Source organism: Notolepis coatsorum (genome assembly GCF_963971535.1).
Source record: "Notolepis coatsorum genome assembly, chromosome: 11".
Classification (NCBI taxonomy): domain Eukaryota; kingdom Metazoa; phylum Chordata; class Actinopteri; order Aulopiformes; family Paralepididae; genus Notolepis; species Notolepis coatsorum.
In genome coordinates this window covers 23,032,368-23,047,058 of record NC_140175.1, presented here as the reverse complement: position 1 = coordinate 23,047,058, position 14,691 = coordinate 23,032,368, and the positions used below count along the sequence as shown (strand labels likewise).

Sequence of the window (14,691 nt, the reverse complement as noted above, 5' to 3'; positions counted from 1 at the left end):
TATTCACCCCCTTTAAAAAAGCTCTGTGGGTGTATTATTTATAAAAAATGTAAAAAGATGACTTCCGTATATAATTTTTTTATCTATAGCACCTTTAACCCATTCAGTGCCAACCACGAGATTAGTCGGGTTAACTCGCCATGCGTTGAGTGCCAAGACACGAGAAAACTCGGGTTTTAATCGTTATTTCTTTTATTAGCAATATCCATTCATTTTTCATCCATCCAGCCTGACGTTATCATTGGGAATGGGTCTGAGCTCCAAAAGGGCAAATACCGCCGCCTATCGTCTCCCGGATGGTATTGCACATCATTGGATTGGATTGGGTGGGACTGTGCATCAGAAAAAAACTCCCGTCCCGGGGTTTCCCTTCTCGGGCAAGCAGTAGCTGTTACCACATTCACTGGGGAGGCTCGGAGCAGCGTCGATTATGTGTTTTGGTGCTATAACGTTGGATCAATAAACGCAATCAATATTTGGAATGGCGATCAGGAATTTGATGAATCTTTTTGCAGAACATCTGATGTGCGGTAAGGACTCTATTTTACCAGTCTTGGGTTAATCAGATGTTTTTTTCTCCGCCATCGCAGCGTGTGTGTGTGTGTGTGTGTGTGTGCGTAACGTTAGCGCTGACCACGGTTATGGATAATCGATTTTTCAGCCCGCTTCTCTAGCGTGCATAAGTACACATACTATCGATAATCTAGCGTTTATTTGAAAACGATTCATAAATCAGGCGAAAAATGACAACGTGTTTTGTGTATTCCACTAAAGAGCTATTATCGCGGAATTTCTATGGAATTAGACATCTCCAAAACTATACTCGTATTCAAAACGGTATAAAACGAAAATGTACCAATGAAAAAACAATCCGTTTCGTACATGTTGACTGCAAGCAAGTCATTGATAAGCGACTGGTGTATTAGACCCATAGCCATCATTTAAGATATAGTTTAAGCGTTCGCAAATTTCCCCGTCCTCCCATTGACTTCAGTGTTGGTACGCTAGCCCTAATATGGTCATAAGGGCGTGGCTCTGAATGAGTTAAGCGTAATCAGCATATTTTCTTTTTAGGATTAGCCTACGTTACTGTTGAAATTAAATAATAAACATTGCCAGAGGCAAATGTATGTCCGGATGCACGTCAGAGTTTGAGATGTTCCGTTAATATATGCGCTTCATATTTCCCTGCCGATTTAGGTGCACCGTTTAGTTGAAATAACTAAAGTAAAACTTTGCAATCATGGCTGCCCTCTCCCGCTAGCATTCTCATAAATGACTTCTGGGATATGAGAGTCATACTCGCTGGCAGCCTACTCCCCCACTACGGCTGTCACGCTACCCCGTGCTGGGCTTCGGCTTATTATCCAATGGCTACGTAGCAGCCCCATGTGGGGCTTGGGCTTGCGATTGGTCAGATCATGTGTAGCCTGTCATTCAAGGGGCTGTGTTGTCAATCAATGCCAGGTGCCACGCTGGGCCAGCTTGCGTGCCAGGTGTTGTCAATTAAGACGCAGGGAACCGACGTTGGTTGGACACACGACCGACCAACCAGGAGGAGCGTTACGTTTTCGTCTCGTGTCACTCGTGTCAGTCATGACAACTATAATGTGATTGACTCAGAAGCAGGCCTGGATTACAGACCGGGCATACTGGACAAATGGCCCGGGAGCCCCAGACCATCAGGGGCCTCGAGATCAATTGCAATCATCTCATTAATTTCACTTGAAATATGTGCTCATGCAAGCATGATTTAGTTTGAAAGGGGCCCCGGTACCAATTTTGTCAGATATCCTAGGCCCTAGGAATGAGTATTCGAGAGAATTTTTTTTTTTCTGATTTTTCTCCGATTTTTCTCCCCGTCCCAATTAGTCATTGTGCCAATTCCCCCCCTCCCCTACCTGGCTGCTGTATGCATGTTCTCCTACGAGTCGGTACAAGGGGCGTCCCGAGTCGATCGCACGCTTCCTCCGAGACGTGCGCCGACAGCCAGTGACGTCTTTTCACTTGGCAGCAAGGGCTCTCATTGGTGAAGTGTAATGCGTGGGAGGGCACGCTATCTCCACCAACTCCTGCCCCGCTGAGCAAGCGCTGAGACCTGACCACAACGCCAGATTCCCACCCGCCAGCTTCCGCACCCCCTAATACTGCCAATTGTATTAGTATGAACGACCAGCCAAGCTGGTGGCAACGCAGAGAGCTGGGCTTGAACCCAGCGTCTCCTGCATTGGTGACGAGCGCAATCTCCGCTACGCCACCTGACCGCCCTGAGAGCAGTTCTTTTTAAGGATTATTTCCCCAGGGGGAGCATGGCTGTCTCCGTCTCTAAGAAGGGACAGAGGAGCCCATAGCACCTTCTTGCCCCAGGGGCCACTAGAGGCATGATCAGGGCCATGCTCAGAATAGTCATCTGCATTCAATACCCTTTGGCTCTCAGCTCAGAAGGCTCAGTTCTCTGTTCAATACCCTTTGGCGTATTCTGGATTCAAAATTCTGAATTTCACCAAAACGCAAACGTTTTCCGGTATGAACTAATGTGCAGCAGGGCTGTCACTTATTCTTTGAAAAATCCAACTATCGTTCGAGCCTGGTGAAATGCTGAACGTTCCAACTGTAATAATGATGGAACGTTTAACATTAACATTTAACATGGACTACATAATTGGAAGACAGTTAGCCTTTCTATTCATTTCACAACCAGCTCTCCAGTGTCTCGCATTTACCAGCGTATTTATAGGTGAAGTATTTAACAAGAGGTCTCTCTCTCTATCCTCTCTCCCCTCTCTCTCATCTCTTTCGCTTGTCTCCCTCTCTCCTCTCTCCTCCTGTCCTCTTTCTCCTCCTGTCCTCTTTCTCCTCTCTCTCTCTCTCCTCTCCTCTCTCTCTGCCTCGCTGCTCGAGCACTTGCTGAGCACAGCAGAGTCTGCAACTGGAACCGCGTGAGTTCATCCCAACTAATCAAAGCGTATGGACACAGAACTCACTACAGGAGCTTATCCACCATTAGGAATGAAAGGATGTCTGTTATTCTATCAATCATCATGTTCCTTTGCCAGAAATTAATGCGCTCCATATACTGTAAGTGCATTTGTTAATTGTTCTCCCTCTCCAAATACGCAACTACAACTACACAGACCAATGACATTGATAATCGCTTGCGATTATGAAAAGGCATGGGCCATGTGACAGCCCTCACTTGTGGCTAATAATTAACACAAGACACACCCATCCCCACTAACAAAGTGACAATAGGCTAAGCACCATGTGGAAACCAGCAAGATCTTTTCAAACCTGCACGAGGTTTGAACAAGGGAACAGGTTGAACAAGCGAAAAAAACATCCATCAGCCGTGCCTGAAACCCAATGGAGTCATTCTGCACATCAGGCAGTATCTCATTTCTAGAGCAGAATATGTTTGTTGTAAATAAGAAGTTGCCTCACTTGAAAAGGCAGGATGGCCTAGAGGCAAAGAGGCCGGGTGTATTCCAGCTGTGAGCTGGTAACTGAAGGGTATTATTACATCTACAGTGCCCATCATCCTGCCTGCGTCATTACTTTTACCAAACGGTTCGTGCGTTTTGCGAATCTGATTGGCCACTGACGTTTCTGGTCATGTGACATGTGCGCCCAATCGTGTGACGGCAAGTTCTTTGGACGGTTAAGCTTAGGCGCTCTTTCGAAGTTGGTTAAGGTTAGAGTTTGTCTTAGAGCAGGGCGATAGAATGCCAGCCCTGATTCCAAACTCTAACCTTAACCAACTGCGAAAGAGTCGCCTAAGCTTAACCAGTGATAAACTAGGCGTTAGGTCGTTTGCAGGCTGTTCGACGCGGAAATGGGCTAAGACACTGCTCGTCATGCGATTGGGTGCACATGTCACATGACCAGAAACGTGCGTGGCCAATCAGATTCGCAAAACGCACGAACCGTTTGGTAAAAAAATAGACGCATGATATGAGGACTGTGTGTATGAGTCACTAGGAGGGATATGCAAAAATGTAATTGCCTTGTGTACATTGACAATTTATTTGTATTTTTATTATTATTAGCCACATTTTTAAATGGTAGGCCAACTTAGTGCAGGTTTAATCCCAAGTGGTGAGAAATTGCTGGTCTTCATGAGGCTCATCAAGTCACCAACAACAACAACAACAACAACAACAACAACAACAACAACAGACACAGACAGGCAGGCACAGGGCAGGCAAAGAGAAAAGAGGAAAAAGGGGCGATCCGTACACTTACAGTGGCTGGGGAAGCGCGTGTGGGCTGCGAGGCAGAGTGGGGCACCACATTGTCCATGAGGTACGCCCCAGAGCTGCCGCCGCTGATCACCTGCCCCCCAGCCAGGCCCATGCTCATCCCTCCGTTGCCGCCTCCTCCGTTGTTGCTCATGCCATGGGACGTCACCACGGTGGACACCTGCGACGAGCCGCCCTGCGTGTCAAAGTAGCTCCCGCCGCTGTTCTGGCTGTACAGCTGGGGCTCCGAGTACGAGTAGGTCCGTCTGGAGAGGGGTGGAGGGTAAAGAGGGTAAATGGTGGTGCGTAGTGATGCACCGATGTGAAAATTGTGGCCGATACCGATAACCGATATTAATATTGCTGTTCTGGCCGATACCGATATTTACCGATGTCGATATCTCTGTATAGAAAACACTTTTTTATGATAATCAAATAAAGAGCTATTTTTTCTTTTTACTTTTGTAACTTATTTTCAGAAATGACTGATATTTTGAAACTATTTAAGGCCAAAACATATATAATAAAAAAGAAAATCATTTAAATTTAAAAAAAGAATATATATTTTTTTTAATATCGACCCAATCTTGATATCGGACCGATACCGATGTGTAAAAAAACAGCCATATCGGCCGATATTATCGTGCATCACTAGTGGTGCGTTTATATGGCGGCTTTTGTTCAAAAGCACTTTGCGATTCCGTTCCACACATTCGCACACCGACGGCGGAGGAAGAGGTGCTGCGCTGCTCATCGGGAGCAATTAGGGGTCAAGTCATGTCTAGGCATTCTGCTGCGGCCTCAACGCTTACATCCTTGGACTCTGTCTATCACTCTGCCCTCAGATTCATCACTAATGATAGATACGACACTCATCACTGTGTCCTTTATGAGAAGGTTGGCTGCTCTGAACGGGGTAAATCTGTGTTTTGCTATGATGCCCTCTAGCTCATGGAATGAACTCCAAAAGTCCTTAAAGCTTGGGATTCTCCCCTCTGTTGCAGAGTTTAAAACCTTAATCTCCAACCTTTGTCAATAAAGTTGTACGTGTTTTAATTTATTTGTTATCCTTACTCGTCTTATTGTTATGATTTTATATGCCGGGTGATTTTTTTCTATGTACAACTCGATGTGACTGTAAATTAGGGAATCCTCAGTTGCCTTTCAAGTTTAAATAAAGCTTTGAAATGAAATGAAATTAAAGTGTCTTTGCTCAAGGACATCTCGACACGCTGCCCGGGAGAGGAGCGGGAATCGAACCGGGCACCTTCAGACATCACCAGACGACCGCTCTACCTCCTGAGCCAGGGGGAGAGGCCGGCAGGTTAGGAATATACGCGGTATTTCATTGTTCATGAAGGTATAGTTTCCATGACTACGCGAATCACCTGTGGAGTCACTATTAAAAAGCCATGATGAATTAGCCAGTAGAGCAATGTTCCCAGCAACAGGGGACTAAATGAGACACAGGGTGATGACGTTAATAATAAATGTTAATAAGACGTTTCTTCAGGATAGCGAGACGTTTGTGTGTAATTAACGCCGAGGCTGAGAGCGGTGAGGCAGCCCCTTGGGGAAATGCATTGACTGCATTTCGCGCTCTTTGCGATTACTGTTCATTTCAGTGCACCGTGGAAATGAAGCCGCGTGTCTGTGGTCCAAGGATAACCGAGTTAGCTGGAGAAGAATGTTGACGGGTTTGTAGTAAACCCGGGATTTTCAGTTCATTGTGCTGGATTGTACTGTACTTGGATTTTAGAACCGGAGCAACAACTCATTCAATTCGAAACCAGAAGAAACCACTGGTTTATTCACTGGATTGCCTGGATCCAGACCTTAAATCGCCAATCGATAAGTCCTGCTTATTTTTAAAAAAAGTTGGACACATCTTTATCCTACCCCATCCAACATATTTCAATTTGGAATATCATAAATGTATAAACAAAAGTAATATTTTCAACAAGTAAAAATGTAAGACTTTTTTTTTATTCCACTTAGAGCAAAATGTAATACCAATTTTCATGACCATACCTAGCATGGTAAGAAAACACATACAGTAGCAACACTGAACTGGCGGCTGCACTTGCGCGCCTATTTAATTTCTTGCGTGTTCCATACAAGTTCTCACCAGACACACACCAAGCTCCCGGCAACCCGGCAAAAAACAACAACTTGAATATTATAAAACATTTCATATATTTAATATTATTTAATCTCCCGACAGCCAGACCCCCCCCCCCCCCCAAAAAACATTTAATACCTGTTCAAATAAAATTGATACGGCCTTAAATTGAGAATTTAAGACTTTTTAACACCCCGCAGATACCCTGTGTATTATAAAATCGACATGCCTCGATGAGGTCATTCTTTATATAGCCTATCAATTGTTTTAAGCTCAATAAACAGAGACAATAATTCACTGTAATTGCTCTCTTTCGTCTGGGTCACTGAGATCATCCAGAACACGTGGAGCAGGAAACCCTGCGACACACTTCTCTGACAATCTGCACGTTCTTCCTCTTCCCATGCTGGTGGCACATCATTATATATATATAAATATATATACTGTATATATATATAGGCAACAGTCGGTGACACCAAGAACCAAAGGCTGTGCAATTATAAACCATCTGTGTACTAGACTGGATGGAATTATTAATTAATTAATCAAAATTATTAAATTATTCATTTAGATTATCTGCACAATTCTGCCGAGCTTGTTCTCTCAAATTAAATACTTTGGTAGTTTTTTTATTTTATTATCTTTGTTCCCTCATATCAATCCTTTATTAATAACTTAATAACTTTATTTGCGATGCCGCCATCAGCTAATCGCATGGTTGTTCGTCGTGGTTTCAACCATCGACCCAGCGTTCCCCTGAAACCGCTCCGTGTCCCGCTCTCCCGGATGATGATTGAATCCACGTTTGTCTAATCGACCCTTCATCTGCGCTCGAGGGAAAGGAGTTAGCAAGACGCAAATGCGCTAGATAATCTGATGTTCGAGGCGTGGCGTTATCCAGGACTAGCTATGCGGTGTACAAGGAACAGGGGCCCTGGCCTCTTACATTTAGTCATTTAACTGACGCTTTTATCCAAAAAGCGACTTACAAGTTCTGTACGACAAGTCATCAGGAAGGGCACAACTATATCAGCGGAGTAGGATCTTATCTTGAACTTAATGGAGACTTGATGTCAATGGCTCAATGAAATGAACAAGCTGATGCAAGTCAAACTGAGGATAATCGACAGATCACCAGTACAGCTGGTAGAAGATGCATCACCTCCAAAGAAATGATGTTCTGTCTGTCTGTCTGTCTGTCTGTCTGTCTGTCTGTCTGTCTGTCTGTAAGCTCACAGATCTTGTGTTGAGTCTGCTGGTCCCCAGGAGCCCTTCCACCAGCAGCAGTGACATGTGTCGTTCGTGAGTGAGTTTGTGAGTGAGTTTGTGAGTGAGTGAGTGTATTCGCTAGGGATGGGCATTTTAAAGAAAAATCCAGATTGATTGATCGCATGCTATACTCGATTGATCGTGTATTACTCGAAAAGGGAAAAAATAACAAAAAAAAAAAAATATATTGAATAATTTTATTAAATGTTTTACTTATTTTTATTCATTCACGTATATATATGTTTAAGGAAACCAACAAACAGTTATAATCTTACATGTGAAAAGATTTGTAAAAAAATTATAATAATAATTTTCATAAAAATTTATAATTTCGATTTTTTTTTTCGATTTTTCTCATAGCTACGAGTAATCGATTAATTACTCACGCCCATCCCTAGTATTCGCACATAAGTGTGTCACAGTGGGACACAGACAGATTGGGGTGTAGGGCTGTCTACCGTCTGTCTATATGTAGAAAATAGAATTTGACATTTGATTGTGAAAAAGAATATTCGATCGTTTAAAAAAATAAAAGGGAAAAAAAGAAACAGGCGTCTATATCCTTTACACTTAGGTCTCACGCGGGTTGCGTTACTCGACAGACACAATGTCACTTTTATTATTTCATTGAAGATCAAACATGTGAGGTAAAGCTCCACGAGTGGGGGGGGGCACATCTCGACTGCATGAACCCAGATGATATGGCCTTTCCACTGCACCACTGTGAGTCATCCTGTGCCCATGCTGGCACGGTTTGCTTTTCCACTGCCTTTTAGTCCGGGGCTCAGTATGGGTTGGGTACACTTAAAGCCGGCATGGCACCCCCCAAAGCCTCCGATACTGGCCCCCCTTTCAAAGGGTGCCGGCGGGGATGACATCATTGGTGATGTGTGCAGGCGGCACCACGTGCGACCAAGGATGTCATGGAGGTCAAACCTACCTAAACTCAGTTCACCGCCTTTATATTTGTGAAATCCTATATAATATATATATATATATATATATATATATATATTAGAGAAAGTATTGATGTAAGATATGATAATGTATTATTATTTGATTTTTTTAAGGAAATAAAACATAAAACTATAATTCTGGAAAAAAAAGCCTAACCTATATAGGCCCGCATGTATTGTTTTCAGATACATTCTGGTGATGAGCTATTGCCGTGACGGTGATCATCATTCATAGTTTACCCTTTACTGTACTACTATAATGGCAGCCTAATATAAAAGGAAGCACAGTAGGAAAGCAATTCTCCCATTACAGTAATGTCACCGTCACATTGATTTAACACGACGTGCTTTCATATCTAATTAATGTAGAAATCACTGCGGATCGTGGATATACAGTAAACATTGAGCGCTTAAGATCTCTGCCGAGTTAGTCTGGTGGAAATGAGTGGTTGCTATGGTAACCAGGGACTCGATACTGTACAAAACCGTGCCAACCAAACCCTGGTCTAGCATGGGTACAGCACACTATATAGCCTAGATACAGCGGGGGGGAAACCATACGAGTTTGTCCAGATGTCCGGAGTAACTCCATCCTAGAATGAGTCAGTGGGCTGAGATGATGTGTTTTATTTTTATTTTTTATTTTTTTAATCCTCGTTTTCGCCGCCTGATTTTTCTATTTTTTCTTTCCATCCCAATTTTGTAGTTATGCCAATTCCCCCCCCTCCCCTACCTGGTTGTTGTGCGCATGTTCCTCCTACTGGTCGGTACAAGGGAACCCTGAAGTCCACCACATGCTTCCTCCGACACATGTGGAGACAGCCAGTGGCTCTCTTCACACCTGGCAGCGAGGACTCTCATTGGTGAAGCATAATGCCTGGGAGGTCACGCTGCCTTCACCATTTCCTGCCTTTCGCTGAGCAGGCGCCCAGACCTGACCTGTAGGCGTCGCTGTCCACAATGCCAGATTACCACCCTCGACTTCCCTCCCGCTAACTCAGCCAAACGAGTTAGTATGACGACCGGCCGAAGCCTCTTGCATTGGTGACGAGCGCAATCTCCGCTACGCCATCCGACCACCCCCACAGATGATGTGTTGTTTGAGAATAAAACTGCTTTAGTTGTTGGAGTTGTGTTAAAATAACAATTTATATGACAATGTTGTCATTATTCTTTATCTAGCCTACTCATTTACCTTGGCTAATTCTTTATGATTAGTTGATTAGTCGCTATTCTGTGATTCTGTGAGTGCTTTGAAATCATCGCCCGCAGCCATAAGCCACGCTGAATCAACCGTTTATTCGAAAGCATCAGGAGAAGCAAGGTGATCTAATGTTTACAAAAGGTAGTTAAAGATGCTGTAAGTGGTATTTTTTGGTTAAAATATGTGTTAAATAGCTGTACATTCCAACAGCCATCACTGGTATAGTGTTTGGTCAGTAACATGTGTCTCCCAGTCCCTCCGCTCTGCAGTAGAGAAAATGTATTTCCTGGTATGCCTTCCCACTTTATCCAAATCAGAAGAGAGACCTAGATATTTTTTTTTATTTCAAGAAATCTTGCTAAGCCAAATTTGCTTAACGCACTGGCAGATTATTTTACTTGTTTCAAGGACACATTTGCTTAAAACTTTGTCAGACCATTTTTGTGTAGAGTTCTAGTTATTTTCTGTTTACTACAGAGTGGAGGGACTGGGAGACCCATGTTACTGACCAAACACTCAGTGATGCCCCTTTATCAAGCTAACTGGCTAAACTAGCATGCTAATGTTAGCCGAGACTCGACAACAGTGAAAAGAAGTCTGTCAGATCACAACTTGCCACAGCTTTTTAATTGACATGCTTGCAGGAGGGATTAGGAGCTTAAATGCGTAACTGACGAATATATTGATATTTTACATTTCCCCTGCACCATCCTTGATTCATGAACCGTTCATAAAGCTGTCTGGTATTTTCCCGCTTTATTTACAGATAGTGCTTCTAGCAAGTGGAAGCCTGATGCAGGTCCCCGTGGTTTGATCATTTCCCCTGTTGTATTAGTGTGCCCTCACGTGGACACAACACGCAATAACACAGGCTGAAAGTAATTCGACGTATACAATTATTAAGGCTGTCAAAGTTAGCGCGCCATTACCGCGTTAACGCACAATTCTGTTAACGCCACATTTATTTTTTTACTACACTTCACTCAGATGTATTATTGATACTCTCATTGATACTATGTTTGTTTCTGACTCAAAGTGTGTGTGAGAGAGAGAGAGAGAGAGAGAGAGAGAGAGAGAGAGGGGGGGGGGGGGGGTGAGTCCTCAGCCCTTGTGTGGGTGAATGTAACAAGTTCCTAATGTTTTCTTTCCCCTATTATTTCATGCACACTTTATTCATTAATTTAAATTATTATTTTCTTGCATCACTCTGTTTTGAATTTGATGCAAATTTGCAATGCATGAGGGTCATCCTTTTGTGTTAAATGGCTGCATAAAGCAAGCATTTGTTGACTCTCATGTTGATAAGAGTATTAAAACTTGAAAAAGATCCGTTTAAGGTAGATTTAGAAAAATAAAATTTGATTAATCGCAAGTTAACTATGGACAATCATGCGATTAATCAGATTAAATATTTTAATCGATTGACAGCACTAAAAATTATACAAAATATTCGAATATAGGCGGCTGGGTGGCGCAGCGGACTAAGCGCTCGTCACCACCGCAAGAGACACTGGTATCGAATCCGGTGTCAGCGGGAGGGAAGCCGGTGGGTGGTAATCTGGTCGTTGTAAACAGCGACTCCTACAGGTCGGTCAGGGCGCCTGCACAGTGAGGAAGGGAAATGGTGAAGGTAGTGTGACCTCCCACGCGTTACACTTCACCAATGAGAGTCCGCGCTGTCAGGTGAAAAGAGGCTGCTGGCTGTCTCCTATGTATCGGAGGAAGCATGTGATAGAAAATACAGAAAAAAACAAGGAGAAAAAGTGGATACAAAAAAATAAACAAATTCGAATATGTTCCATCTTGTGTATTTTTTAGAACAAATAATAAAATGTAATTTTTGGCCAATTTTGACAGCCCTAATGGAGTTGTGTACTGTACGTAACCTTGTTCCCCAGGCCACGGAGAGGAGGTCTGGGGCAGCTTCAGACTCAACAGCACTTAACCGATACTTCTGGTCATCATCAGGTGACTGAGCACAATCAAACACCCCCCCCCCCCCCCCCCCTCCGTCATGTGCATGTGTCAGAGGACTGAAGGAACTGGAACACATTGAAAAAACACAAGGCACGCCATTTCGGACGGCTCGCTAGAATGGTGGAGCGACTTAGCGACCGTTGCTGCGTTACCGACGAAGACCAAAGCGCTGTGCACGATCAGGGGTGCGTTGCTCATGGGACGGGGTTGCAGGGCTGAACGATTAAACGATTTTAAATCGAAATTTGAAATGATGCAATTACCCAAAAAAAAATGTATATATATTTTTTTAACCAGGAAGTCCCATTGAGATACAAGATCTCCTTTGCAAGTTGTTGTTATTGTTGTAGGAACGGTTTGGGAGAGGGAGGTAAGGGGTAAAAAGAAACATTTTCAGGCTCCCGAACAGACCCACCGCGTAGGCCAGATGCAAGCCACATTTTACAATAAACCTCTGTGGGGCTGCTTAAATTTTTTTAAATTATAATCGCAAATTTTATCGCAATCGCAATATCTGTCCAAAAATATCGCAATTCGATTATTTCCCAAAATCGTGCAGCTCTAGGTTGCACGCCGAGCAACCGGCTGTGAGCAGAAGCATGCGCACGCACATGCGCTACACTCGACTGATGCGCCAAGTACCCACCTGGCTACTTTGCATAACAATAGCGCAGGTCGTCAGGTGAATGAAATGTGTTACATTCCATTCCTAGAGGCAATTAGGCATCGTCTTTAGTTTGTGCGCACGCAAGGGAAGATTTATGCGCATGACATTGTTTTATATATGCGACGGTGACTTGCGCATCCAATAGAAGCCTACAATATTCCCCAATCAGAATTGTATCGCTTTTATCGGACAATAAAAAGGACTTGACACTGGATGTTGAACCTATGCAAAACTGGATGGTGAACCTATTTGACACTGGATGGTGAACCTATTCGACACTAGATGTTGAACCTATTCGACACTGGATGGTGAACCTATTTGACACTGGATGGTGAACCTATTTGACACTGGATGGTGAACCTATTCGACACTAGATGGTGAACCTATTTGACACTGGATGGTGAACCTATTTGACACTGGATGGTGAACCTATTTGACACTGGATGGTGAACCTATTTGACACTGGATGGTGAACCTATTTGACACTGGATGTTGAACCTATTTGACACTGGATGGTGAACCTATTTGACACTGGATGGTGAACCTATTTGACACTGGATGGTGAACCTATTTGACACTGGATGGTGAACCTATTTGACACTGGATGTTGAACCTATTTGACACTGGATGGTGAACCTATTTGACACTGGATGGTGAACCTATTTGACACTGGATGGTGAACCTATTTGACACTGGATGTTGAACCTATTTGACACTGGATGGTGAACCTATTTGACACTGGATGGTGAACCTATTTGACACTGGATGGTGAACCTATTCGACACTGGATGGTGAACCTATTTGACACTGGATGTTGAACCTATTTGACACTGGATGGTGAACCTATTTGACACTGGATGTTGAACCTATTTGACACTGGATGGTGAACCTATTTGACACTGGATGGTGAACCTATTTGACACTGGATGTTGAACCTATTTGACACTGGATGGTGAACCTATTTGACACTGGATGTTGAACCTATTTGACACTGGATGGTGAACCTATTCGACACTGGAGAGCGAACCTATTCGACACTGGAGAGCGAACCTATTCGACACTTCAAAGTTTGCGATCGAAGGCCGCTCCTTTTCAACTAGTGGGTTTCTAACTAACTAAGCGCCACGCCCCCCTGAACGTGGTAAACGTGGGGTGCATCCGCCGGTCAGACTCACATGGTGCCATTGGTGTAGACAGCGCTGTTCTCCTCCACATATTGCACCTGTGCTGGGTAAACGTGCTGAACCTGTTGAACAGTCTGGGCCTGTGGGACAGAGATGGCAAGAGTTACTCCCAGCTGCACAATTGACGCCAAACAAACTCTTAAAAAGCAGGCATGCATGCAGAAACACACACACACGGTAAAAAAAAAGGCAAGAGTATCTTGCGCAATTCACACAAAATAAACGCTGGAGTGATGCAGGCGTGTATGCAGAAACACACACGTGCGCACACACGCATCCACACACACACACAAGACGAACACAAAATGAGTGTGTTTAGGCCTAAAAAAATTATGGTTTAGTTCCGGTTGCCGACCGACCCTGCCGATTTAGGTGTGACCCAATTTATTTTATGAGTTAAAAATATATATATATATATATATATATATTTTTTTAAACACTTTTTTTTTTACAATAAAGTTTCATAAAAATCTTAGTTAAACCTTTAGTATTATGGATATTAAACATGCTGGCAGAGTACATGCATCCATGTTGTTGTGAACATTTTAATTAAATAAAGAAATTCCCTATCGATAGTCGCTGTGGGAAAAAAATTAAATAAAAAAATAAAATAAATTCCCTACCTACCCATGGCCTTAACTGACAACCAACAGGAACCAAACAATATTTTCTTTTATGCCTTACCTGCTGCTGGACAGGCACCTGTTGGGTGGAGCCAGTAGGCTGGACAGGCACAGCGGTCTGGAGAGGGACAGTGGAGGCAGAGTCGGCGCCTGCCTCTGGGGTCTGCATGGCGCCTGAAGGACAAAAGACAGATGATTGGCCTGGGTTCAATAAACTACAACTACAGTGTCATGATATAGGTAAGACAGGAGAGGTAGGCCTACTCCTAGTGGAGCCGGTATAATGCTACCAGTCAGATGGCAGAGGTAGGCCTACTCCTAGTGAGGGAGTAATACTACCAGTCAAGTAGCTACCAGTGAGACAGGAGAGGTAGGTAGGCAGTCCTACTCCTAGTGGAGGTATAATGCTACCAGTGAGACAGGAGAGGTAGGTAGGCAGGCCTACTCCTAG

The 14,691-nt window shown here is 43.6% G+C and overlaps 1 protein-coding gene across 1 annotated transcript in view; it reads right to left on the bottom strand.

Annotated features, from left to right (window-relative positions):
• rfx3 (regulatory factor X, 3 (influences HLA class II expression)) overlaps positions 1-14,409 on the bottom strand; it is a gene marked incomplete at its 5' end in the record, with an annotated part of 41,826 nt that extends 27,417 nt beyond the window's left edge. The window contains 3 exons of the mRNA XM_084324192.1: positions 4,243-4,504; positions 13,609-13,706; positions 14,302-14,409. Coding sequence (XP_084180318.1) covers positions 4,243-4,504; positions 13,609-13,706; positions 14,302-14,409 — 468 coding nt within the window. The remainder of the gene's footprint in view (positions 1-4,242; positions 4,505-13,608; positions 13,707-14,301) is intronic.
• Between the last annotated feature and the right edge of the window lie 282 nt (positions 14,410-14,691).